This window comes from Myotis brandtii, unplaced genomic scaffold (assembly GCF_000412655.1).
Source record: "Myotis brandtii unplaced genomic scaffold, ASM41265v1 scaffold62, whole genome shotgun sequence".
Lineage (NCBI taxonomy): Eukaryota > Metazoa > Chordata > Mammalia > Chiroptera > Vespertilionidae > Myotis > Myotis brandtii.
Genome location: NW_005370366.1, coordinates 1,614,798 through 1,642,139, shown reverse-complemented (window position 1 = coordinate 1,642,139; position 27,342 = coordinate 1,614,798). Strand labels below are relative to the sequence as shown.

The 27,342-nt window shown below is 42.8% G+C and overlaps 1 protein-coding gene and 1 pseudogene across 5 annotated transcripts in view; one reads left to right on the top strand and one right to left on the bottom strand.

Moving 5' to 3' along the window:
- The first annotated feature begins 13,633 nt into the window (after positions 1 to 13,633).
- Positions 13,634 to 27,342, top strand: part of IFT88 (intraflagellar transport 88) — a 164,825-nt gene continuing 151,116 nt past the window's right edge. For 4 of the 5 annotated variants that reach the window (XM_014528163.1, XM_014528160.1, XM_014528161.1 and 1 more), the window contains exons 1-2: positions 13,749 to 13,829; positions 17,178 to 17,273. In XM_014528163.1, the coding sequence (XP_014383649.1) occupies positions 17,184 to 17,273 (90 nt within the window). In that variant the 5' untranslated portion in view covers positions 13,749 to 13,829; positions 17,178 to 17,183. Of the gene's footprint in view, positions 13,830 to 17,177; positions 17,274 to 27,342 lie in introns of all 5 variants that reach the window. The other variant, XM_005880004.2, reaches the window with a different exon arrangement.
- Positions 15,410 to 16,490, bottom strand: LOC102241804 (annotated as a pseudogene).

The window sequence follows — 27,342 nt, the reverse complement described above, 5'->3', positions numbered from 1 at the left end:
CCACCCAGGGCTGGCCCAAGGCACAAGCAAACCTCAGATGGCAGCTGCCCAGCCGCCCAGTGCTGCCCGAGGCTCAGGTAACCAGGGCTGGCCAAGGCTTGCGCTGCCGGCAGTGGTAGCAGCCAAGGTGTGATGGGGCGTCGCCTTCCCCTGATCTCCAGGTCGCTTCCCGCCCCTGAGGGCTCCTGGACTGTAAGAGGGGGCAGGCCAGGCTGAGGGACCCCCCTTCCACTGCATAAATTTTCATGCACAGGGCCTCTAGTCCTACCTAATAATAGACAAACATGCAAATTGACCGTACTTTCGCTATGCCTTAAGCCACGCCCACCAGCCAATCAGAACTACTATATGCAAATTAACCCAACCAAGATGGCGGCCAGCAGCCAGGGAGCTGGAGCGAGCAGGAGGCTTGTTTGCTCCAGTGATGGAGGAAGCCAGCCTGCCACGGCCTGCTCTGAGCTACACTCAAAGCAACAAAATTTCAATAATAGAAGGTAAATAAACCCTAGATACCTGCTTTCAGCAGGCCGTGGCCACGGAGCTGGAGCGAATAAAAAACAACAAAAAAGGAAAGGCTGGGAGCTTCAGTCGCCAGGGGGCTTGGTCAGTCTGAAAACAGCCATCAGCCCCTCACCCAGGCTGGCCAGGCACCCCAGTGGTGACTCCCACCCTGATCCAGGACACCCTTCAGGGCAAACCAGTCAGCCCCCACCTGTGCACCAGGCCTCTATTCTATATAATAAAAGGGTAATATGCAAATTGACCCTAACAGCAGAATAACTGGGAATGACTGGTCACTATGACACACACTGACCACCAGAGGGCAGACGCTCAATTCAGGAGCTGCCCCCTGGTGGTCAGTGCGCTCCCACAGGGGGAGCTCTGCTCAGCCACAAGCCAGTACAGCGGTGGTGGTGGGAGCCTCTCCCGCCTCCTCAGCAGCACTAAGGATGTCCGACTGCAGCTTAGGCCTGCTCCCCACTGGCAAGTGGACATCCCCTGAGGGCTCCCGGGCTGCCAGAGGGATGTCTGACTGCCAGCAGGTGGACATCTTCCGAGGGGTCCCAGACTGCAAGAGGGCATAGGCCGGGCTGAGGGACCCGCCCCCCGAGTGCACAAATTTTTGTGCACCGGGCCTCTAGTATAAATATAAGACTCAAAATAATAAGTTACATAGAAGAAAATGCAGGTACCAAACTTATGAACCATGGTAATAGAAAACATTTTATGAACTTGACTCCAAAGTCAAGAGAAGTAAAGGCAAAAATAAATGAATAAGACTATATCAAACTAAAAAGCTTCTGAACAATAAAAGAAACTGACAACAAAACAAAGAGGCAGCCAACCAAATGGAAGATTTTTTTTAAAAAAATCTTCACCCAAGGATTTTTTTTAAAATTGATTTTTAGAGAGAGTGGGAGGGAGAAAGGGGAGAAAGAGATAGAAAGAGAAACATTGATTGGTTGCCTCCCGCATGCGCCCCAACCAGGGCCAGGGATTGAACCTGCAACCCAGGTATGTGCTCTTGACCAGGAATTGAACCCAAGATCCTTTGGTCTGCCAGCTGACACTCTAACCACTGAGCAATTGGCCAGGGCTGGAAGATGATATTTGCAAACAATAGCTCTGATAAAGGTTTAATATCCAAAATATATAAAGAATTCATAGAACTCAACAACAAACAAACAACTTAATAAAAAATGGACAGAGGACCTGAACAGATAGATCCTTCTCCCAAGAAGACATACAAACAGGCAATAAATATATGAAAAGATGTTCAACCTCACTAGCAATTAAGGAAATGCAAATAAAAACTACAATGAGATACCACTTCACACCTGTTAGAATGGCTATTATCAACAAGACAATTAACAACAAGTGTTGGAGAGGTTGAGAAAAGGGGGGAAGCCTCATTCATTGCTGGGACTGTATAGTGATACAGCCACTATGGAAAATAGTCTGGGGATTCCTAAAAAAATTAAGACTAGAGCTACCATAGAACCCAGCAATCCTTTCCTGGGCATATATCCAAAAAACTGGAAAATGTGTGTTCCCAAAGACATATGCACCCCTTTGTTCACTGCAGCATTATTCATGGTGGCCAAGACATGGAAATAACCAAAGTGTCCTGTGATAGAGGACTGGATAAAGATGTATTCTATATATCCATGGGGGAGGAAGAAAAACAAGGCATGGCCCTTCTCCAGAGGCTTATAGTGATGTTATTAATATGATGATGATGATGATGATGGTGATGATGATGATGATAGTGACTATGATGTTACCCCAAGAAGGAGGAGGCAGCAAGGACAATTGAGGTACCATTATCTTAAAATGAGCGTGTCACTTCCCTCTGACAAAACTGCCCTCTGACAAAAGACAGAAATTTGCTCACACAACACCTAGCCAGTTCATTGGCCCCAACAGCTCTCAGAATTCAGAGATTCTGCTTTCCTGACAGAGACTCAAGTTTCCAGCATCTCATTCCTGACCTGGACCAGGGTCCTGGCTTGAGAGTAAACCTTTGCTCAGTACTTCATCTTTATTCTCAGGGTCTTATTTCTCCTTAACGGAAGAAAATAAAGTTAGAAAGGCAGGTGAGGTCCAACATGTGTACAGCTTTGAATGCAGATTATGTAAATGCTTGCAAATTCGTGGCAACACTGATGAGAATAGAAACTGAAATTTTGTGTATACCTAGAAAGAGGTAAACTCAACATAATAATTTGAAATCCCTCTGAAATCCCCAGTTAACTGGGGCATGTTTTTTACTGAAAAACAATCATTTGGGATGGAAAATTTTAAAAAATTGAAGAGTCATGATAAATATGTGAGTAAATTCTAGACATTTGCATAAGTCAATTTAATTACTAGGCTTTTCTTTGTTGTATACATTAGGAATCTTTGGTAGTACTAAGGTTAGGAGCATGATTGTGGCATTTTAGAACTTGATTTAAAGCGGCAAGAATAACCCAGGACAAAAAAAACTCAAAAGAGAAATTAGAGGGGAAAGCAACTGAATGCTTTGTACTGACTGCGTGACTAGCACATATGCATGATTTCGTAACCAATGTCATTGATTTTATTTTTATGTGTACCTTTCAGTTGAGTTACTTTGAGGCCAACAGCTTGCCTTTTTCATTCTTTAAAAGTCATGATAATACTTAGTCGTTATATATCTTGACCAATTCCTCTTTGGCAAACAATATACTGTAAAATTAACGGGTGTACCGGTTACTAGTGCAGATTTTGTAATCAAAGAAAACACGGTAATTTCAAGAGAAACATCAAAAATGCTTTATTCAAAGTAATGTCCATAGCTAGCTACACATTTCCCCCATCTTTCAGGTAATTTGTGGATACCGTCCCAATAGAACTTTTTTTGTTTTGAGGCAAACCATTCAGAGACCCAATTTTCCACTTCTTCGTGTGTTTTGAAGTGCTGCTCAGAAAGTGCGTGTGCCATCAATCAGAACAAGTGGTAATCTGAAGTAGCAAGGTCTGATGAATACAGTGGGTGGGTTAATACTTCTCAGGCAAGATCTTTAACTGGTTTTTAACGTGTCTTTAACTGTTTTTGAAGTGTGTGGTGGTGCATTATCATGAAGCAAAATGACTTTGCCATGTCTTCTGGCACATTCTGGTCGTTTCACGATCAAAGCATGGTTCAAATTGATTTTTTGTTGTCTGTAGCGATTGGTATTAATGGTTTCACCTGGTTTTAGAAGCTCATAATACATCACACCTTCCTGATCCCACCAAACGCAGAGCATTGTCTTCTATCTGAAGCAATTTGGCCTTGCAGTCGATGTTAATGGTTGACCTGGATCAACCCATGATTTTGTGCATTTGGGATTCTCAAAATAAATCCACTTTTCATCGCCAGTCACAATTCGATGCAAAAAAGACTTTCTTTCGTACCACTGAAGCAACATTTTACTGATGACTTTTCAGTTTTCCATTTGTCTTTCTTTCAGCTGATGTGGCACCCATTTTCCTTTCTTTAAAATCTTTCCCATTGCTTGCAAACGATTGGAAATTGTTTGCTGAGCAACATTTAATCTTCTGCAAGTTGTTTTTGAGTTTGACACACATCTTCATCCAATAATGCTTGTAATTGTTGGTCTTCAAACTTTTTTGGTTGACCTGGATGTTCTTTGTCTTTCACATCGAAATCATCACTTTTAAAGCGTTTAAACCAGCATTCACAAGTATCTTGAGATGGAGCATGTTCACCATAAGCTTCCCGAAGTATACGATAGCTTTTTCTTCAAAATAAAGTAATGAATTAAAACTTCCCGCAAATGCTCTTTTTTTGGCACGAAATTTGACATTTTTAAGCATAAAAATATCTATGATGTTAACACCTTCAGCAAATTTGACATATGAAGTTTTGAAGCTTGCTGTCAATACAACAAAATAGCATACATATCAAATCGCATATATATCAACATATGTGTAAGTCCATCTATTGAAAAAAATCCGTATTATTAACTGGTACACCTAGTAATGGTTGGATTTTAGTGAGTACTCTCTAGTTATAAATTATCATTTAAACTGTGCTTTGTTTATTTCATATGCTACCACATGAAATAAACAAAGGGGCATGTGAGAGTGTGGGCACAACTTGAAATACCTCATGCCTCCTTACATATTACATACTAATTTCAACTTGCTAATGACTGGTTTTTGTGGTGTGAATAGAAGTAGGACCATCATGTGGTCCAATGTCCATTTATTTTAGATCAGATTGGAGTTATTGGCAGGCTAAAGTTAATTTGTAACTTGCAAGTAAAGAATCTTGCCAGCCTGACAACAAAGTGTGAGACTTTGGCTAACCTGTGAGTACACTGTCTATCCACAATTTAGGGTCTAATAATTCTTTCCAAAGGCCATGAGCATGATTTCTCTGGACTTGATCTGTGCCAGTTGGAAAAACAGTGTTTTTCACATTCAGGGATCTGAATCTCACTCAGGCAGCTTTGAAGGGAAAGAGTCCAGTATATTTGATGTAGAATATGCAAAATTAAGTGTAATCATTCTTTGTCTTGTACATTTCAACACAAAGAGAGCTCCTGAAAAAACACTCAGGTAAGAGCATGATTTGCTGCCATGTCACACTAACAGGAACAGAAAAAGAGGGCCAGGAACTTCAGTGATCCTATTTTCAAGACACTGAGTGGTGATTATCTTCCTAATAAGTATAAAAAGGATTATAAGCCAGGCCAGCAGTGGTTGAGTGTCAACCTACGAACTAAGAGGTCAGGGCACATGCCGGGGTTGCAGGCTTGATCCCCAGTGTGAGGCTTGCAGGAGGCAGCTGATCAATGATTCTCTCATCATTCATGTTCCTATCTCTTCCTCCCTCTTCTTTCCTCTCTAAAATCAATAAAAATATTTTTTTAAAGGGATTGTAAGTTTCACCGGTCATGTCATTAGTCCCAGGAAAGAACGGGTCTCAGTTATTTGAAAGACAAGGTAAACAAAATTTCACTCTGCATTTTCAGGCTCATTTGCTTTTAAGTTTTAGGGTTAAAAAAGGACTTGATAATCCTATCTAATAATAGAGAAACATGGTAATTAGCCGTACCTCCGCTACCCTTCCCATTGGCTAATCAGCGAGATATGCAAATTAACTGCCAGCCAAGATGGCGGTTAATTTGCATATATCGGCTGGGAGCGTAGCAAGCCAGGTGGCCGAAAACAAGCTGGGCGGCGGAGGGGGGAGCAAAACAAGCCAGCTGGGTGGCTGAGGGAGGTGGGAACGAACAACCTGGGCCGGCAGCTGAGGGAGGCGGGAACGAAACAAGCCGGACATCCCCCGTGGGGGCCCAGACTTCGAGAGGGCACAGGCCGGCCTGAGGGACCCCCCCCCCCTTCCCAGAGTGCACAAATTGTTGTGCACCGGGCCTCTAGTTTTAAATATTTAACAGGCAATTGCTGCATTTCATGCCATTTTTCTGGGCAGAATAGTTGAAAGTGATAGGAACAGAACTGTTACAGGGTTCCAGGGCAGGAGGAATAGGGAAACTGAGACAGGAAAGTTAAAACAAGGCCAAACAGCATGGGCAATTTGCAGCCAGCTTGTAATTAACAAACCATTATCTTCCCCAGCCAAGAACATAGAGCAAGTGGTTTTTAAAAAACTCTCTAATGCTAGAATGCAGAAAGGGAGGGAGAAAGGGGAAAGGAAAAAAGGGCAGTTTTACTCCCTAAGCAGAGAATCCAGCAGTCTCAAGACTTGGCAAAATAAAGTTGCTAGGTGCTGCTCATGAATTCCGGGAAGGCCACAACAGAGTGAAAAAAGGGACCTGGAGAATTAATCTGCACCAAAATATTCAGCAGAGGAATTTTGAGACTTACAGACAGGAGGGTATATTAACACCTCAGACCCCACCCAACTTGCTCTTCAGATTAGCTGAGAGCCCGTCTGTGCTTCATAAGCCAGATGTATAGGTTTGCCTACTTTGCTTTTTCAATAAAGGTGCATGCTTAAATTGCTTTAATAGATTGGGTATTCACAATGCAGTCAAGGTCTCTCGTATCAATTCATTTATATGAGAAGATAAAGATCAAGGTTGGGGACAGTCCTCTCCCACTGGCTCACAGGGTGTCCTGTCCGGTAACACCTCTCTAGTGTTGGTAAGAGGTGCCTGTAACAGAACCATAGTTGTTTAATGATTATTCACCTTATTAACTGTAGATAAGAGATTTTTCTTACAGACCCTGGGAAACTGGAGGATGTGTTCCAAGAAGAAAAACAGGGCTATAAAAGATAAGGTGTCCTTGAAGCCCTGATGTGTTATTACTCAGAAGAGAAAATACATTTTGAAAGGACAGGACACATTTTAACTTAGCTGCTGTGCCCAGAACCTGACCCCCTCTGGGAGTTTGCCTCAGGAATGCTGACCATTCTCTGGTCCCAGGAATGGACTGTGCTGTTTTTAATATCATAGAAGACTCGTGGCCCAGTGCACGAATTTGTGCACATTGAAAGGAAATTAATTAGAAGAAATATTTTAATATTGCTATTTGCCCTTTCTCTATAATAGAAGTGTCAACCAAATTCACTACTGACAATGAGACAATGACAGATTGAAACACACACGTGATTGGCACCAGCAAGAGCTTTATATGTATAACGCATGCATGAGTCAACTTAGCCTTTTATAGATATAGAATGAACTTGCTTAATTAGACCTGCTTTCTGATTTAGCTAAACTTTTTCCAGCCCAGTGAAGCTCCCCAACTTCTCTTTCAGGTAATTGCCAGCAACACAGCAGTAAATATCAACATGAAGCACATTATTATTGTAGATCACACAGGTAGAACAAAGTATAAAATATTTAACTGTAGCAGTGTTTGACTATATTCTGCTTAGTGAGAAAACCTGAAGTCATTTTCAAGGTCCACCATTTCTTACTTCTTTCAGTCGGGTCAAGTTTCTAAGCTTTCAGTCAGGTCAAGTTTCTAAGCTTTCTAAATCTCCATTTTCTGGCTAATGAAAATAAAATAGGATTCCGCCAAGCCTCCTATCTACCTACTCCAGGATTTCTGTGAGGATCAAATGATATGAGGCACGTGAAAACACTTCACAGACATTTGGTTAAAGTGTAAAATGTTTCCACCATGCCGAAACCGGTTTGGCTCAGTGGATAGAGCGTCAGCCTGCGGACTCAAAGGTCCCAGGTTCAATTCCGGTCAAGGGCATGTACTTGGGTTGCGGGCACATCCCCAGTGGGGGGTGTGCAGGAGGCAGCTGATCGATGTTTCTCTCTCATCGATGTTTCTAACTCTCTATCTCTCTCCCTTCCTCTCTGTAAAAAATCAATAAAATGTATTTTAAAAAAATGTTTCCACCTGTGTTCCTGGGCTGAAGAAACTGCAAGGAAGCTAGTCATTGCTAGGGAGAGGGAGCCGGGCGTTGCTATGTGACATCATTACCTGGTGCCCACAGCCACCGTTTCTGGGCTGGGCTGTGGGCTGCATTTTGCACCATGGGGTCTCAGCAGCATCGGCTGTGATTTGGTGGGGTGTCGCTCTGGCGTGGTTGCAGGGCCTGTGTCCCACTTGGGGGAAGCCGATTGTTGGTTTGTCAGTGCCAGGTTAATGGTGCCGTTTGTTTTTAAATGACCAGTGTGCAACATGGCAGCTCCTGCATTGAGCATCTGCCCTCTGGTGGTCAGTGCGTGTCATAGCGACCAGTCGGATGGTAGGAGGGACACTTAGCATATTAGCCTTTTATATATATAGATTAGCCACCTTGTTATTGGACTTTGAGCTCCTGGAGGCAGACTGCAGACCCTATACTCCCCTCCCCCTGTTATACTCCCAGCTGCACATGACTATTTCCCCTCACCCCTATATAATCAGGCAACTGACAGAAAAAGGGGGAGCAGGTATTTTTCCAGGGCATGAAACCCACTGTTCACTCCATATTGCTGGCAATATGAAATAAACACTAAAAAATGATTCAACCTTGTCTCTGCTTTTGGCTCATAAAAATCAAAACTACACCTAAGCACCATGGACCTAGGAAACAACAAGTTCTCTTGGTACCATGTTGTGTCCAGTACCAAAAGGTTATCACAGTGCTTAATAAATTGCTTATTAGATAAGCCAAGTTTTGCCAGGCTGGGGTAGGAATCCATGTGGTCTACTTGGGTAAACTTGTATGAATAGATACTAACTATAAAATTGTGTTACATGCTCTGATAGTGGAAGATCAACATGCTATAGACATTCTCAGGACCTAACATAAACCAGTGTTATGAACTGAATCATAGCCTCCAAAATTCATATGTTGAAGCCCTAACCTCCAGTACTTCAGAATGTGACTATATTTGGAGATGGGGCTTTACAGAGGTGATTGAATTAAAATGAGGCTCTTAGGGTGGGCCTTATTCAATCTGACTGTTGTCCTTATAAGAAGAGAAGATTAGGAGACACAGATAGACACTAGGGTTGCCAGCTACAGAGGGATGAATATGTGAAGAGGCAGTAAGAGAGGGGTCATCTGCAAACCATGGAGAGAGGCCTCTGAGAAAATCAATCCTGCCAACACCTTGATCTCAGACTTCCAACCCCCAGAACTGAGAAAATAAATTTCTGTTGTTTAAGCCACCTAGTCTGTGGTATTTTGCTTTGGCAGGTCCAGTAAACTAATGCGCCAGGAATTAGGGAAAGCCTTCTACAGAAAGGGGTGGCCAGACTAAGAGAACAGAAGGAAAGACATTTCTGAAAGAGAGAATAGCACACATGAAGGCTGAGGGATGAGTGAGGCCATGATGCCTTCCAGGGGCTTGAAAGAAGCATGGCTGGGGCAAAATGAGCAGGTGAGGAGGGCAAAGGAGGGGAGGGGTCATAGACACCACTTGTATTTTTGGCTGTTCAACAGCTTAACAGCCTTTGTACTTTAGGAGGATCCCCAGAATGGTGGGAAAAAGTTTAGCAAAGCACATGTCTAATGTCAAGATGGCAGGTGACAAGTGAATGGCAGGTATTAAGGTATCAAGATGGCAGATGCCTACAGCAGCAGACTAAGTAGAGTGACCAACTGTCCTGGTTAGCCTGGGATTTTCCTCGTTGTACAAGTGAAAATATCACATGATGGGATCTCCCTGAGTCCTGAGCAATCGGGAAGGTAGGTCTCCATAAATTAGGCAGATTGTTCCTTGTGGTACAACTTTGGCTGTGCCTTACTTCCCTAATCTGTTATTTTTCCCAAGCCTTGTTCCCTAGACTTTCTGACAATTCTCAGTTACCTGATCTCTCTCTCTCTCTCTCTCTCTCTCTCTCACTCTCTCTCTCTCTCTCCCTCTCTCCATATATATGTAATCCTTTCCTGCTTAAGTTGGCAAGAATTTGTTTTTCTTGGCAGCAACAAAGAATGCTAAGCACTGGGACTGCGAAGGGCCTTATGAGCTACATTACAGAGTTTAGTTTGTCCAGAGGTCAGGGCAGAGTAGAGAGAGAGAACACCACAAGGTTCTGAGCAGAGAATAATGTGATCAGATTTTCACTTAAGGATAATTACTTTGTATACAGCATAAAGAACAGATAGAATGGGAACAAGATGGAAGATGTCGGGTGGAAGATGAAGACGTAGAGAGGAAGCAGTGGGGAAAGTTAGGGTGTTATGGTAACCAGAAAGGAAAGAGAACATGGTTACGTAGACCCTCCAGGTGCGAGGACATGGGTGGGGAAGGCCTGGCCCTGGCCTGCAAAATCATTTGGTCTGGCCCTGCCAAGGCATTAGGGGTGAGTTAATAAAATGCTTGACCAAATATAGTAGGCTAATTTTTAAGTTGATAAATTTGTATGGCCTGAGAATCTATATAATAAAAGCATAAGCAACCGTTAAGGCGGAACAACTAGAATGACCGGTTGCTATGATGCACACTGACCACCAGGGGGCAGACACTTAACGCAGGAGCTGCCCCCTGGTGGTCAGTATGCTCCCACAGGGGGAGCGCTGCTCAGACAGAAGTTGGGCTCAGGGCTGGTGAGCACAGCTGTGGTGGCAGGAGCCTCTCTGGCCTCCGCAGCAGTGCTAAGGAGCAGCAAGCCGAGTGGTAAGGAGAAGCGAGCAGGCGGGTGGTAAGGAGCGAGGGGTCCCAGATTGCGAGAGGGATGTCTGACTTCCAGCTTAGGCCCGTGGGCAGGCGGGCATCCCCTGAGGGGTCCTGGACTGTGAGAGGGCAAAGGCCAAGCTGAGGGACAACCCCCCAGGTTCACGGATTTCGTGCACCGGACCTCTAGTGATATTACTGGTATAAATATCCAAATGGCCCTTGGCAGAAAGAAGGTTCCTTGCCCCTGTGCTAGGGGGACAGAGAGAGGTGGCAGGCTAGATTAAATTACTGAGGAACGACAAACAAGTGAGACCTTAAGAGAATACTGATCCTAAACCCCAGTGTAGAAAAGCAGACAGAACATGCCCATCCTCCACCACTGAATAAATGTCCACAGGGTGAGTGCTCACTAGCCCCTGGCACCAGCCCCTGCAGATAACCTAAAGCTATTGTCAATAGCTGACCATGAATTGAGGAAATATTGCATCTCTTGCCAGAACCACTAAACCCCTGTTTCAGGCTATAACAGAATTCTGTTAGACCCATGTGCCCAAACCCTCCCCGAGGCTGTCAGGTCTACATCCACACCCTCTCACAACCCTGTTTTCCTTGGTCACCACCCAGAGCATGTCACTCCAGTCAGCAGTCTGGTCTCACCTTTCCTAAAGCCCCCTGGTTCCTAAGGCTCGGTTCTGGGCTCCCTTTCGTTGTGCCTCGACATCGTGCTCTCCTGCAGCAAGCTCACACTCCCCCAGGCTTCGAGGCCATCGATTTTAGGGACCAGTGAATCCCAAATGTCTGTCTGCAGGAGGAATCACTTCTCAGCTTTACATCCTTCTATGCAATCACCTACTCAACACCTCTATTTGCCTATTTTATGGGTGTCTGAAACCCAATATGTTTAAAACTAAATGTATTTTCTCTCCCAAACCTGCTTCTCCTCTGGGTTCTCCATGTTAATAAACGGCTCCAGCTTATGCCAAACTGGGGTTCGTGTTTCTTCTTGCTTCCATTCACCACCACCTCTACCCGTGATGAATTACATGCCCTGACATTTTGTTCAATAAATAATTATTGAAAGCCACCTAGTTTCAGGAAGTTTTCTAGGCACTGGGGAAAGAGTTTAGAACAAAAAAGACAGAAATCTCTGTTCCCTATGGAGCATATGGTATGTCTTAGTAATATCAGCTAACATAACATTTTGTCTGGCGATTTAGGGTGTGCTCCATAAACAGCATCTGTCTTACAACATTTAAAATGACAGAGCCCTGGCCGGGTGACTCAGTTGATTGGAGTGCCATCCGTACACCAAAGGTTGAGGATTTTATCCCTGGTTTGGGAGCATACAGGAGGCAACTGATCGATGTTTTTCTCTCTCTATGTCTCTCTCTTTCAAATAAATAAAACATATCCTCAGATAAGGATAAAAAAATAATACAAATGAAATAAAATGAAGGAGAGATTAACCACTTTTCGAGCAAGGAATTGCATCACAGTTAAAGAGCAACCAAGCTTAAAGAAACTTGAATTTGTTTCCAATAAAAAAATATTTTTGAGGGAGTTAGAAATTTATAGTCTGGAGACCTAAAGAGATTAACAAAAATTGTTTCTATATATTGAAGTGCAGTGATGTGAAGGGCTCTATAGTGTTCATTAATTAATTTAAAAATATCTAGTGAACATTTGTGTTGAGCTAGTCACTGTAGATAGATACTATCAAGAACTGTGTATGATTTTATCCTATTTCCAAGCTAACACAGTTTCATGAACGATGGTAGAAAGTACTGGGTCACAGACAGGAGCCTGAATATTCTATTCCCTTCAGTTCCCCCTGCCTCCCAAGTCCCATGGGGCTACTGCACATACAATGGGTTTGTGTCACAACTGAGGAGCCACAAACTTAGAAAACTTCAATCTTTTATCATGAATAATAAGCCTAAATGCCCAGCCTTTGCCCCAGAGGGAGATGGTCTTTAATATACTGGACAGCCACAAACCTGCCTTCTTCATTGGAAGGAGACAACTACCTCAATCTTCCAAAGCTTGTCCCTATGCAAACAGCCTTGAAAAATTGTTGGAGTGAGAGAGAGAGGGGTATTTTAAGGAATTGGCTCATGCAATTGTGGGGCTGCCACGTCCAAAATTGACAGGGTAGACTGGTGAGCCAGGGAAGAGCTGATGGTGCCCTTCAAATCTGGAGGCAGCATTCCTTTTTCCTTTCGGGACATCAGTCTTTACTCTGAAGTCCTTCAACTGATTGGATGAGGCCCACCCACAGTATGGAGGTAATCTGCTTTACTCAAAGTCTACTGTTCTAACTGCTAATCAATCACACCTAACAAAATATCCTTAGAGCATCATCTAGACAGGTGTTTGAAAGAAAACTAGGTACTATTAACTAGTCCAGCTGACATTAAATTAACCATTACAATAGTCCAGAACAAAAGCAAGAGACACTCGTGGAGAATTGTATCCCAACATGTACTTAATGTTTAAAACTCATTAATTACTGTGTCTTTAGACTCCCCCTGCCCTCCCTCCATTTTAATTTTATTAAGCAATTATGAATTTAATCTCATTCATTTTGCATTTCTTCAGCTTTACTCTGAAGTTGGTTCTAGGTGCTTGGGACAGTTTCAGTCCTGCCTTTTAAGGCACTCACCAGACAGGAGTACGTGAAGGGCTCTGATGAAGGTGTGCACAGGGTGGTTGTGGGAACAGGTAATGCAAACAAAAGAAAAGGGAAGAGAAGCTGAGCCCTCCCAGACCCATAGATGTCTCTGGAGAGTAATTTTATAGGGTGACCAAATGTCGGTGATCACCCGGAAAACGGTATGCAAAGGCTCACATATTAAAAGTAGTGGCTGGTAGTTCATAGTTACTTAGTGACATTCTTTACTATTCTGTTTTCTGGCTGATTTCAGGAGGATTGACAAGATTTTGGCTTCCTCTCCTTCTCACTAGAGGCCGCCCTCCAGGGCCCCCTCCGCGGTGCCCCTCCACTCGTGACCCCGCCTCCGTCCTCTTTGACCTCAGCCTCTCAGGCTCCGCCCCTTTCTCCGTTCCGGAACCGCCCAACGCGCGCTCCTCTCCTCCCGCCCCGGCCCTGGCGCGGAGGACTGTGGGAGCGGCTTCCTTGGATACGCGCTTGGCAACGACCAGGCTCGGAGCTCAGCCTGCGCAGGGTCTTTGATTCTCCAAAACTCCGCGTCGCCCGGACTCCACTCACGGTCGCTCTGCTCCCCTCATCACGAGGTAGGAGAAGGGCCGGGGGCAGGGGCGCCTCGGGAGCCGGCGCGGGCTCCCCGCCTCCTCGGGGACTCGGGGGCTGGCTTGTGGGGGCCGCCTGTGGCCTCTGCCAGCCGAGTGGCACCTCCCTCCAGGGCCCGCCTGTCCGCCGGGAACGCGGGCGCCCTTTGCCATCAAGTTTGTGTGGCCGCCTGTCCCAAGTCATAGTCACGCCTGAATCAGGAAAGCTGGCACCGTGAGCACACCCCTTTAACGTCTGTGTCGTGTAAAGCTTGCGAAAAGTGGTCCCAGGAAAGGTGGAATTCGTGAGGTGTACAAGCACGCAGCAAGATGTTCTCACTCTCCCAAAGGTGAAAACAGCCAAAGATCGGAAGTGCTGTTTTCCCCAAATCCCTTCTAGGCCTAAAATCCCACTTTCTCTACAGGGTCGATTTCCTGGCTGTGAGCTTTAATAGGAACTACAGTGGGCGTGTTGGAAGCAGATTGCCCAGCATAGTCAGCAGAATATCATGAAAACAAATACCCTTCACATTTCACACAAAGGTTTTGCTGGCATTCGATTTTACATTGAGGGGCATCCCCCACCCAGGTCATTTCAACACTTCCAGTCTTTGGCGAGGCTTATGCTATGCATGAACTTTTTTTTGAAATAGCTTGGAGAATCCAGCCAGCCCGAGTTGTTGCCTTTGTTCTGCCACCCCTACCTGTTTGCCGTGTATGGATACTTCTTTTACTATTTCCGGCTTGACTTTACACCTTTCAAGTTTGTGCATTCACTAGATATAAACTTTTCAACCTGGCTGCAACCCAGCAGAAAGGATGGAGCTCTGGTTCTAAAAGTTGCTGTTTTTATGATGTACGTATAAGCCAAATTAACTTAAACAGGGCCATAATCAGGCAGTTCTTGTTCAGCACAGTAGTCCTCAAAGTGTGGTCCTCAGACCAGTAGTGTCAGGAGCATTGGGAACTGGTTAGAAATGTACATTCTCAGGGGCTAAAGGGGTGCTGATGACTCCCACCCAGGACTTACTGAATCAGAAACTCTGGTAAGGGGGAGTAGCAATCTGTATTTGATCTGAAGTTGGAGAACTTCCATATTGCTGTATATGTAATCCCAATGAGTTATTATTATTATTTTGTTAATGCTCACCGAGGATATTTTCTCCATTGATTTTTAGAGAGAGTGGAAGGGAGGGGGAGAGAGACTGAGAGAGAAACATTGATGGGAGAGAGACACCTGGATTGGTTGCTTCCCCCACATGCCCTGACCGGGGCTGGGGATAGAGCCCGCAACTGAGGCACATGTCCTTGACCAGAATTGAACCCGAGACCCTTTTAGTCATAGAGCCGACACTCTCACCACTGAGCCAAACTGGCTAGTGCTCAATGAATTATTATTATTTTTGGCTGGGTACAGTGAACTTTATTGATGGTGCACAACAAAGTAGGGCTCCCTATGCCCCTCCCCTTCTCCAGGGGGTCTGGGATGGAAACGGTGGTTAGGAGATTCTCAGTGTGTCGGGGGACCGGTCTGGGGCAAGGACTCCCCAGCAGCCGAGGGCCTCTCTTCCTCTTGCTGGGGCTGGTGGTCCAGGGGACTCTTACTCCTTGGTGGCCATGTGGACCATAAGGTTCACCAACCTGTTGCTGTAGCCATATTCATTGTCATACCAGGAAACGAGCTTGACAGAGTGGTCATTGAGGGCAATGCCAGCCCCAGCATCAAAGGTGGAGGAGTGGGTATCACTGTTAAAGTCGCAGGAGACCACCTCGTCCTCAGTACAGCCCAGGATGCCTTTGAGGGGCCCTCTGATGCCTGCTTCACTACCTTCTTGATATCATCGTATTTGGCAGCTTTCTCCAGGCGGCAGGTCAGATCCACAACCGACACATTGGGGGTGGGGACACGGAAGGCTATGCCCGTGAGCTTCCCATTCAGCTCAGGGATGACCTTGCCCACAGCCTTAGCAGCGCCAGTAGAAGCAGGGATGATGTTCTGGGCAGCCCCTCGGCCATCACGCCACAGCTTCCCAGAGGGGCCATCCATGGTCTTCTGGGGGGCAGTGATGGCATGGACTGTGGTCATGAGTCCCTCCACGATGCGAAAGTTGTTTGGATGACCTTGGCCAGGGGGGCAAGCAGTTGGTGGTGCAAGAGTCATTGCTGACAATCTTGAGGGAGTTGTCATACTTGTCATGGTTCACACCCATCACAAACATGGGGGCATCCGCAGAAGGGGCGGAAATGATGACCCTCTTGGCTCCGCCCTTCAAGTGAGCCCCAGCCTTCTCCATGGTAGTGAAGACACCGGTGGGCTCCACAACATACTCAGCACCAGCATCACCCCATTTGATGTTGGCGGGATCTCGCTCCTGGAAGATGGAGATGGACTTTCCATTGATGACAAGCTTCCCGTTCTCAGCCTTGACTGTGCCTTTGAACTTGCCATGAGTAGAATCCTACTGGAACATGTACACCATGTAGTTGAGGTCAATGAAGGGGTCATTGATGGCGAAAATATCCACTTTGCCAGAGTTAAAAGCAGCCCTGGTGACCAGGCGCCCAATGCGGCCAAATCCGTTCACTCCAACCTTCACCATCGTGTGTCAGGGTTGTGGCTGCTGGCACAGCGCAGGAGGAAAGGCTGTCTGACCAACAGGAGGAGCAGAGAGCCTGAATTATTTTTTTAATGCTGAATAGTTTTTCACTGCGTAAATATACCACATTTTGCTTCTCCATTGTATTGATGGGTATCTGATCTAGTTCTAATTGTGGGCTACCATCAGTAAAGCTCCTGTGAACATTGTTATACAAATCTCTTTGTAGACATGTTTTCATTTCTCCTGGGTAAAAACTTTGAAATGAAATTGCTGGGTTGTAAGAGATAAATGTTAATTTTATGAAACTGCCAGGCTTTTTTCCAAAATTGTACGGTTTATACTCCCACCAACAATGAGTATTCCAGTTGCTCCATGTCTTTGTTGACCTTTTCTATTTAGCTATTCTGGTGGCTGTGCAGTGGTTTCAGCCTGGCACTGTCATTGACTATTATGTACCCCTTTTTCCGCCCTTGATACTAAGCTCCTTGAAAATCAGGACGATGATATATCCCTCTCCAGTGCTTGTCACTGTCCTTTGATGGAATAGGTTTGGAATGAATGTGAAATAAGGGCAATGAATGAACGTTTTGACACCTACTAGTAGTTTTGAGAATTTGACATGAAAATAGTTTTAAGGCTGGAAAAATGTGTAGAAGTAAATTTGACCAGAAAAGTTTTTAAATAGTTATACTTTATTTCAATTCAGAATTATTTCTTATCCCAAGAGCATATTTACACTGCTGATTTTTCCTAGGTACAGATGATGCAGAATGTACACCTGGCCCCAGAGACAGATGAAGATGACCTTTATTCTGGTTACAATGACTACAATCCAACCTATGATACTGAGGTAAAAAAAAAAATCTGTTTTTTACATTGGTTTTTGTTAAGCAGCTGGTTCATGAAAACTTTAAATTAAGTAAGCTTTTTTAAAGGTTAGAAAAGTGCTTTTACTGAAGACTCTGCTAACTTCCTTCAATAATAATAATAGTGGCAGAGGGGGAAATCATGAGAAATGTTATGGAAACAAACTAGGATGATTGGCACATACTGTATTCTTCAGTACTAATTATCTGAATGTGTGAGTTAAAAATACTTAGATCACTTGAAGTAGCTAAAATCAGTTGTTTTTAATTTTCTAAATTTGAAATGTCATGTAGAGTTACTTTAATTCTTTTAATTAAATTATGTAAATATTTTCTAGAAAAATTAGGAAATAGAAATAGGTATAGAGAAAAGTTAAAATCATAGAACCTGTCTCCACCCAGAGATAAGCATTAACTAACTTATAGTGCTTGTCTCTCCATTTTCTTATGCAAATATGTGTATATCTCTTTATAGTTTGGGATAAAATGGTGTCATACTCTGTGCTGTTTTGTAACCTGGATTTTCTCTTTTATTAATATCCACTCAAGTCAACAAATCTATATCTACTTAATATTTCATGGTGTAGTTATTTAAAAAGTGAAATTAGTACTAAAACGAATATTTAAAATCTTTTTACATCATTTTGAGTTATAGTTTCCAAATTGTAAGAGAGAAAAAACAAAAAACCTCTTTATAAACTCATCTTGAATTAGTGTGTGAAAAAAGGATGAAGGATGTGGGAGCTAATTTACTTGTTAGTGTATAAAAATCAAATATTAGCATTTATAGGACTTTTGACTAATTTAGGAAATCTCATTCTATTCTACTGAAGTTTTTCATATAGTCATTTTCAAATTATATTTTCCTCTAGAGAAAAATGGTAGTCTATGAATTTGAGACCTAGAAAGAAAATAGAAACCATTTACTTACTCTATATGAAACAAAAATATAGGAGATACTGATCATTGTAGAAAATTTGAAAAATATAGAAGATTGGAGAAAAAAATGAATGACATAAATCCTGTCACTCAAAGATTACCTGTATTAGACATATCACCTGATGTTTTACTGTATTCCTTGTCTTTTACTACATAGGTGTTTTTCTCCCAACATACAAACACACATACACACACACACACACACACAGGATTTTATAGACTCCTTTTTAAAAATTTGCATGAAAACATAGGCATTTTCCTATATTAGTATAAATTATGAAAACCACTGATATCTCCTCTTTTATTCCAGTTATAAAAGTAATATGTATAGCCTTGACCAGTGTGGCTCAGTTGGTTGGAGTGTGGTCCTATATACCAAAAGGTTGTGGGTTCGATTCCCAGTCAGGACACATGCCTAGGTTGCGGGTTTGATCCCTGGTCAGGGTGGGTGTGGGAGACAACCGATCAATAGTTCTCTCTCACATGGATGTTTCTCTCTCTCTCCATTCCTCTATTTAATATCAATAAAGAAAATAAATTATATGTATAAAAATATACATGCTTGCCGATACCGGTTTGGCTCAGTGGATAGAGTGTCGGCCTGCGGACTGAAGGGTCCCGGGTTCGATTCCGGTCAAGGGCATGTACCTTGGTTGCGGGCACATCCCCAGTGGGAGATGTGCAGGAGGCAGCTGATCGATGTTTCTCTCTCATCGATGTTTCTAACTCTCTATCTCTCTCCCTTCCTCTCTGTAAAAAATCAATAAAATATATATATATTAAAAATATATATATATACATGCTCATTATTGAAAAACAAAATTACCCATAGTTATATTATTCAGAACTAACTACACTTAATGTTTGCTTTGTTTTTCCTTCATACATAGAGTTTTAGCATGTTTGAATTGAACTAGCATTTACTTTTCTGTTTGCTTTTTTTACATATAGCTACATTGTGGGCATCTCATGATAGCAAAAATTGAAGTAAATGTAATATTAATGGCTACATAATACTGAAGATGTACAGTTGTTTATAACTGTTTTTGATCATAGGATATTTATTGCCAGTTTCCTGCTACTATAAGTAACAACAATGCAATGAACAATTTTATGCATAAATAATTTTCTGTATTTTGATCAAACATTTTCTAGGATAGAGTCCAAAAAATGGAATGTAGATAGTTCATGAATATGGTCATTTTTAAAGCACCAGAGAAATTTCCTAACTCCTTAGGTCATCACAGTGTGGCTTCATTATTTTATTTGGAGTGAATATTCAGAATATAAGAAACAAAAATAAATCATATAGTAAAATAAAAATAATACTTGCTTTACTTTACCCATGGTTCTTTTCTCTTACTTAATTGGAATAATAAGTTTAATATATAACTGAATTACTTGAAACAGTTATTAAAATGTTCCATAGATTATGCAAGTTGTTAATGAAAAAGAACAAATTACAAAAGTTGTGTTTGTAATTGGAGAATTTGTTGACAATTTTTAGTTTGTCAGAATTCATTGAGCTGATTAATCAAATTTTACTAATAGTTTAGTGTGCCGAGCCAGCTCAGCCAAGGGTTCGGCGGTGAAGGATGAAGAAAAGACAAAGAGAATAAGCTGGGTCTAGGTCAGTGGTTGGCAAACTGCGGCTCTCGAGCCACATGCGGCTCTTTGGCCCCTTGAGTGTGGCCACGAAGTTTCAATCGCACTGTACGTGCGCGCCCACATGTGGTATTTTGTGGAAGAGCCACTCTCAAGGGGCCGCAGTTTGCCGACCACTGGTCTAGGTGGATCTTCCTGTGCCTGGCTGAGGCCACAGAGAGAGATCCAGACAGCAAGCTGAGCCTTTATTTTATAGCCAGAGGTAAACAAGGTAGTGGTCACCATAGTTACAGTGTTCTTGTGAGTTTCACTTGCTGCATCTCCCTCAGCCCATTAGCTACCCAGATAAGATCTAGGGAGCATCATAAGGTCAAGCCTAATTATGCTAAGAGGGCTGTGCCCTCTAAGCTGGGACTTGTTTGTGGCTTTGCCAACAGGTCAGTCCGAGGCTTAACCCTATAGCCGCTCCCTACAGTTTAGGAATACTAGAAGACTTCCTTTTCCAAAAAATCTGCTGAAATACTATAATCAATTATGCTAAAGGTTGCCTTAGGTTATATACTTCATGTGAAAGTTGCCTAGTTTCTATAGCCAACCAAGAATTGTGTATTTATTTAATTTTATGTAGCTGATATGCAAGGTTTTAAAGATTATTTTAAGTAAAAATTAAAGAAGGATACTTGTACATAAAATTTTTAACGTGCACAGTATTAACTCCTGGTTATACAAAAATTTTACTTTGTCTACATAGTTTTAAAAAGTGAATTGACATTGACTATTTTTAATGTATTATTTGTATTTATTTATTTATTTTGTTTTTATTTATTTTTTGTTAATCCTCACACTGGGATATTTTTTCCATTGATTTTTAGAGTGAGTGGAAGTGAGGGGGGAGGGAGAGACAGAGACAGAGAGAGAGAGAGAGAGAAACATCAATGTGAGAGACACATAGATTGGTTACCTCCTGCATGCACCACCCCAACCGGGGCAGGGGATCGAATCTGCAACCCAGGAATGTGCTCTTGGCTGGGAATTGAACCCAAGACCCTTCTTTGCATGGGCCAATGCTCTAACCACTGAGCTCACAGTCCAGGCCTGTATTTATTTTTTAATAACCAAGTATATTTTTGTGAAATGTATCCACAGAAGGCACTTTCCAAGTCTCCCAGGATGCCTGAAACTGGCAATGGTGCTGAATCCTATAAATACTATGTTTTTTTCCTATGCATACATATTATGGTAAAGTTTAATTATACATTAGGCACAGTAACAGATTACCAACAATAACTAATAATAAAATAGAATAATTATAACAATATACTGTAATAAAAGTTATGTGAATGTCATGCCGGAGGGCACCAGGGAGGCTGCAACTTCATAGTTGGGTCCAGATCCTTGTCACCACACAAGAAAGAATTTGAGGACAGGACAGCAAGATTCAGCAAAGCACAGTAAATTTATTAAAAGTACCCACTTGAGAAGGGAGCACTGGTGAACTCAAAGGACTAGATACCCCAATGGGGTCTGGGTAGAAGGTTTTTATAAATGCGGGTGAGGGTGGCATAGGTTGGACTTCAGCTTCTGATGCCGGTGGGGTGACTGCTGATGCAGCTTGTCCTCCTCCTTCCCCTCTGGATAATGATTTCTTTTTGGTCCTCTTGGAACTGTCATGGTGATTCAGGAAGAGGAGTGGTCCTAAAACTGCAATGTAAATTTATTCTAATGATATTATAATGACCTGTTGATCATTTGTCTGTCGATAAGGCTGCAGAATCTGCTTGAGAATGTTTTTTGTTTATCTTGAATACAGGAAATTGGGAGGGGGACGCGGGGAACAGGTGGTCAGCAAAAGTCACATCCAGAACGGAAAAGGGGAGGGATAGACCTTGAGGCCTTTGTTCCCTAATCTAAATTTTCTGACTCATACATTCCCCCTGAGAGATTTCAATCCCATAATCATATGGGAAGATGAAGGGTTGGTGTTTCTTCTGTAGTTGCTTCAGGCTGAGATTTGGTATAGATATAGACCCTGCCTAGCCTGGGATTGAAGATCTCTTCCTGCCTGATCTAAGGGCCCAAGCCCTATATCCCCTGGATGTTGAGGTATGGTCTGGAATTCTTGGATTATAATCATTTTTACATGAAACTGTTATAATCTAGAAGATTATAAATTTAACAAGAAGATTAAAAAGGCGTGGACCAAATAATAAAAAAAGAATAGTTACTTAAGGACCAAGGAGTAGAAATACTCAGGTGAAAGAAGGGAGAGCCTTTTTAATCGTGTTCCAAAGGACATCAAGATCTGTTCCTTAGTTATACCTGTGAAGCTAAGACACCCATTCGTAGATTTTTTGGATATTACATTCAATCTGACCTGATGTGTTTACTTATATACAGCAGGTTTTGTTAATGACTTCACAGATGCCTCCCTGTTTGGCTAAGGTAGTCTAGGGCAAGTTTGTTGTCTAGAACTACATTAGCTAGAGAATCTAAGGATTCCTAAATTCCCTGTAGGGCCTCCCCTGTGTCGGTAGCAAAGTCTTTTAGGGCCTGAGTTAGATTGTGTAAGGTTAACTCATGATAGCTGAACCCTATCCAAGGGGTGGCTATGCGGAGTGTCACTCCAATGCCTGTTATGATTAGGCTTATGACTCTTTTGGCTCTTGTTGGGGAGGTTATATTGTGAACAATTATTCCCGCTCCTATGGGCCCTTATAAGATCAGAGTGCATTGTCCCTTGAATTGGGAGTTGTCTCTGCAGGGGTAGGGCCAAGGCCAGGAACAGGAGTAGTAAAAGTTCCTTGGGGCTGTCTGACATACAGGGGTTGGTGTTTAAGATGTTCACAAAGAAAGACATATCCTGGGGGTGCACAAGCTCTCCCAGGTGATGTGTAGTTTAGTCAGGGAGTAAGGCCCCTAGGGGCCCAGAGATGCCAAATTAACAGAAGGGCCACTTACACTACAGGACAGTGAAAGTGGCCCATCTGTTAGTTTGTCATCTCTGGGCGCCAAAGGGCCTTCCAAGCTCAAGGAATGTGATAAATTAGTTTTTAAGCCTGGGTTACAAATTCCTCCCAGTAAGTGCATCTTCCAGAAGGAGGTTGTATTTTCTTTCTATCAAAAATTTTGTGGGAGGCAGGGCACCAGTGGGTGATGTTAGGATGTCAGGATTGTGAGGTATCAAAGGTCTTGGGAAAGATAGTAGGGGTGTTGGAACCCCAGGAAATGTTCGACTTAGCGTGGGCTTATTGGTGCGTGTATTGCAGGGGACGCAAGTAATGTTGAGGGAAGAAGAAGTAAAAGTATATGGTCATTTTCTCTGGGTGTGATTATAAGGTAGAGTGAGGTGAACACAGCCAAAAGGGTTCTTTGTGATACTGAGATGAACCTCCAGAGGGTAAGATTTTCCAAAGTGCTTTGGGGAACCTGAAAGGAGAATAGGGATCAGGGCTTGTCATTATAGGGATATACTCAAGGCTTATTGTGTTGATCTGAGGGTGGGGATGGCAGATCCGACAGACAGAAAGATTGTTTCCTAAAGTGATGATGTTTGTAAGGTTGACAGGAGAGTTTTGTCTTTAATCCCTGTAGGGCAGCGGTTCTCAACCTGTGGGACGCGACCCCTTTGGGGGTCAAACCACCCTTTCACAGGGGTCGCCTAAGACCATCGGAAAACACATATATAATTACATATTGTTTTTGTGATTAATCACTATGCTTTACTTATGTTCAATTTGTAACAATGAAAATACATCCTGCATATCAGATATTTACATTACGATTCATAACAGTAGCAAAATTACAGTTATGAAGTAGCAACAAAAATAATTTTATGGTTGGGGGTCACCACAACATGAGGAACTGTATTAAAGGGTCATGGCATTAGGAAGGTTGAGAACCACTGCTGTAGGGTAATGGGGGAAGTAAAACAAGTAGGGCTAGAATTACCATTTTAAGAGCAAGGGATATAGTTGCTAAGTGGGATGTTTACTGATGAACAAGTGAGGAAAAGAATGAGGGCAACAGAAACCCTAAGCAAAGAAAAAGACCTAAAATCTCAGTGGCCATGTGGTGGATCATTTACTTATAGGTCAAGGAGACTTCTTTGGGTTGTTTCTTAAGTCCTCCGGGGGTTCACAGGTGTGGTTGTCCTTCTGGCATTCCTGCAGAGGTTCAGGAAAGAAAGGTTTTATTCTACATAAATGTGTCCAGGATTATATACCAGGTAGCTTGACTGCCGTGGGGGTGGCAAGCAAGATCTGGTGGGGCCTTTCCATTTTGGAGTTAACTGGTCCTCTGGAGAGCTTTCCTTCCAAGTCTTAAGAAGGACCCAGTCCCCATGAGATATATTGGGCCTATGAGAGGATGTGTTCCTGGGGATGGAAGGATTTAATTGTCTTATTTTTGGAGAGCCTGTTGCGCCTATCCTAGATTTGTTACAGAATTTACCAGGTGACCAAAAAATACACAGGAGTAGCCAGAGATACAGGAAAAACCCTATTATTTCCAGATGTACTAGTACCGTGACTCAAGGGAGCCTATTTCCAGATCCTGAGGGAGCCAATATGGAGGAAGCTTTCTCTTTATACCCTTTTGTTTCTTTGTCTCCCAAATAAGGATCAGACTTCCGGACCTTTTGTGGGCCGTGAGACCACACCTAAAGGCCTGGCCTGGCACCAGCACTGCTAATCCCCTCCGGGGGGTGTGTATTGTTCATGGTTTATGGCCTCTGTAAAATGTGGGTATTTAGGTAAACAGGTCTTGCAAGATCAGATAATTATGGGAAGGGGCAGTGACTAGACTACAGGCAGTCCTCGGGTTACATCGGACTCGACATACATTGTTTCGTGGTTACATCGCCATCTCCCATTTATTTATTAAAAAAAAAAAAGTTCCGTCATTTTGATGTATGTACATATGTGCTTTATGTTTTTTATTATTTATTTACCACAAGTAAAGGTCAGGAATTGTTATCTTTCTTTAAAATTTTTTTTTACTGTTTCACTTCATTACTGCTGTGTATGTCTCCACGTGAGTGACATAGTTGCTTATGTAGGTGGGTTCCGACTTACGGAGAAAATCACATTATGTCGCGCTGTAGGAATGGATCTCCGGCGTAACCCGAGGACCTACTGTATAGGCTAACAGGAATGTGCATTAGGGATACTAATTAACTAGGTACAGAGTAAGGCTGCTGGACTCCCTGCCCCCCTCCAAAAAAAAAAAAAAGTCTTATTTTTCTCATGAGGTTGATGATATATTTAAGTTGCTCCTAGACTTCTGGGTCAAAATATATGTCAGAGGTTAGGAAGGGCCTCCTGTATAACATATTAAAAGGGCTTAGTTCTAAGTTTGACTTGGGAGCTCCTCTGTACCCCTGGCATAATTTTGCTAAGATTTTCTTTAAGGTATGCTTAGCCTTTTCTACCTTTTCTGAAGACAGGCCTTTATGAACTATGTAAATGGTAGTTAATGTCTAGGGCTTTGGCTGTTTGTTGGGTGATTTTGGCCACAAAGGAAGGACCCAGGTGATCATACAGTAAAATAAAAATAGTTGTCACTTTGGAGGCTTCAGGCAGTCTAAACCTTGGAATGATTTCCTTAAGGAGGACTCTGGTTACCTCCACTGCCTTTTCAGTCAGGATGGGAAAGGCCTCTACCCATGGAGTAAAAGTGTTTATGAATACTAGGAGATAGCAGATATCCTGGGCGGGAGGCATTTGTATAAAATCTATTTGCCAATCTTCTTCTGGGAAGGTACCCCTTCTCTGCATGTGCTTAAGATGGTGGTGGGGTGCCGGACTTTATTTTATGCCCTGGCTTGTTAACTGAAAAGAGAACACAGGCTTGAGTGACTTCTTTTATGGCTCAACATAGGCCCCTCCCAATGAAGATTTTTTACATTAAAGAATAGGTGGCATCTTAACCTAGATGGAGAGAATCATGAAAGGATTTTAAAATTTTCCATTGATCCTTAGTTGGGAACAGCAGATTTTTGATCTCTAATCTACCATCCTTCATTGTTTAGGGGAAAACTTTGCCCTTCTGCCCAGGTGTTTTCATCAGGGGCATAACTTGGTTTGATGTACAGAGGAAAAATATATAGAATTAGGGCCATAATAGAGGTATCTGACTTGGCAGCCTCCTTTGCAGCCCTGTCAGCAAGGGGATTTCCTTTTCAGCAGTTCTCAACCTGTGGGTCACGAACAATGAAAATACATCCTGCATATCAGATATTTACATTACGATTCATAACAGCAGCAAAATTACAGTTATGAAGTAGCAACGAAAATAATTTTATGGTTGGGGGTCACCACAACATGAGGAACTATATTAAAGGGTCGCGGCATTAGGAAGGTTGAGAACCACTGCTAGAGTTCAGATATTTTAGTTGTGTTCCTTTGATGTCCCTTACAGTGCTGCATGGCTACTTCTCGGGGTAGTTTTGTTTTTGTTTTTGTTTTTATGAATATATATCTTTATTGATTTCAGAGAGGATGGAAGAGGGAGAGAGAGAAAGAAACATCGATGATGAGAGAGAATCATTGATCAGCTGCCTCCTGCACACCCCACACTGGGGATCAAGCCCACAACCTGATCATATGCCCTGACCAGGAGTCAAACCATGACCTCCCTCAAATGTAGTCTCTCTCACTCAAAACATTTTATTATACTGTACTTACCCTTCTTGTGATTATGTAAGATGATAAAATGCCTTCATGATGACATGAAGAGAGGTGAATGAGACATTATTGAGTAAAATAAGTGTTACTTGAACAAAAGCACTTAGATACTACGTCAGTCTGATAACCAATCTAATAACTTAGATGGCTCCTAAGTGATTAACAGGAGGGGAGCATATACAGTGTGGATACCCTGGACAAAGGAATGATTCATGTTTTCAGTCCGTGGTTGACCTTGGATAACTGAAATGACAGAAAGCAAAACTGCAGAAAAGATTGAAATAAATCAGAGGCTCATATAAGAATTGTACATAAGTTGGTATGAAGCATTAGAGCCAGAGTGGTGTTGGCAAAGGAATAGGAAGTAAAGGCTGGTTAGACTATTTGTTGGTAAGATTCCCTTTGGGAGTCTAAAATGGCATTTTGTCCAAGGAACCCAGAAACACTCATATTTTGCTCTTGACAGTTGTTCCTTTCCTCAAATTTCCTAAGAGAGAATGTGAGCACAGGTCAGGAATCAGCAAAACATAATACCATTTTTTTCCTTTATTGATTAAGGTATTACATATGTGTTCTTATCCGCCCATTGCCCCCCCACTCCCCACCCCCACTCATGCCCTCAACCCCCTGCATACAAGTCCTTTGGTTGATCTCTCCCCCTTACCCCCACCCTCTCCCCTACCTTCCCTCTGAGGCTTGACGGTCTGATCGATGCTTCTTTGTCTCTGGATCTGTTTTTGTTCATTAGTTTATGTTGTTCATTATAGTCCATAAATGAGTGAGATCATGTGATATTTATCTTTCTCTGACTGGCTTATTTCGCTTA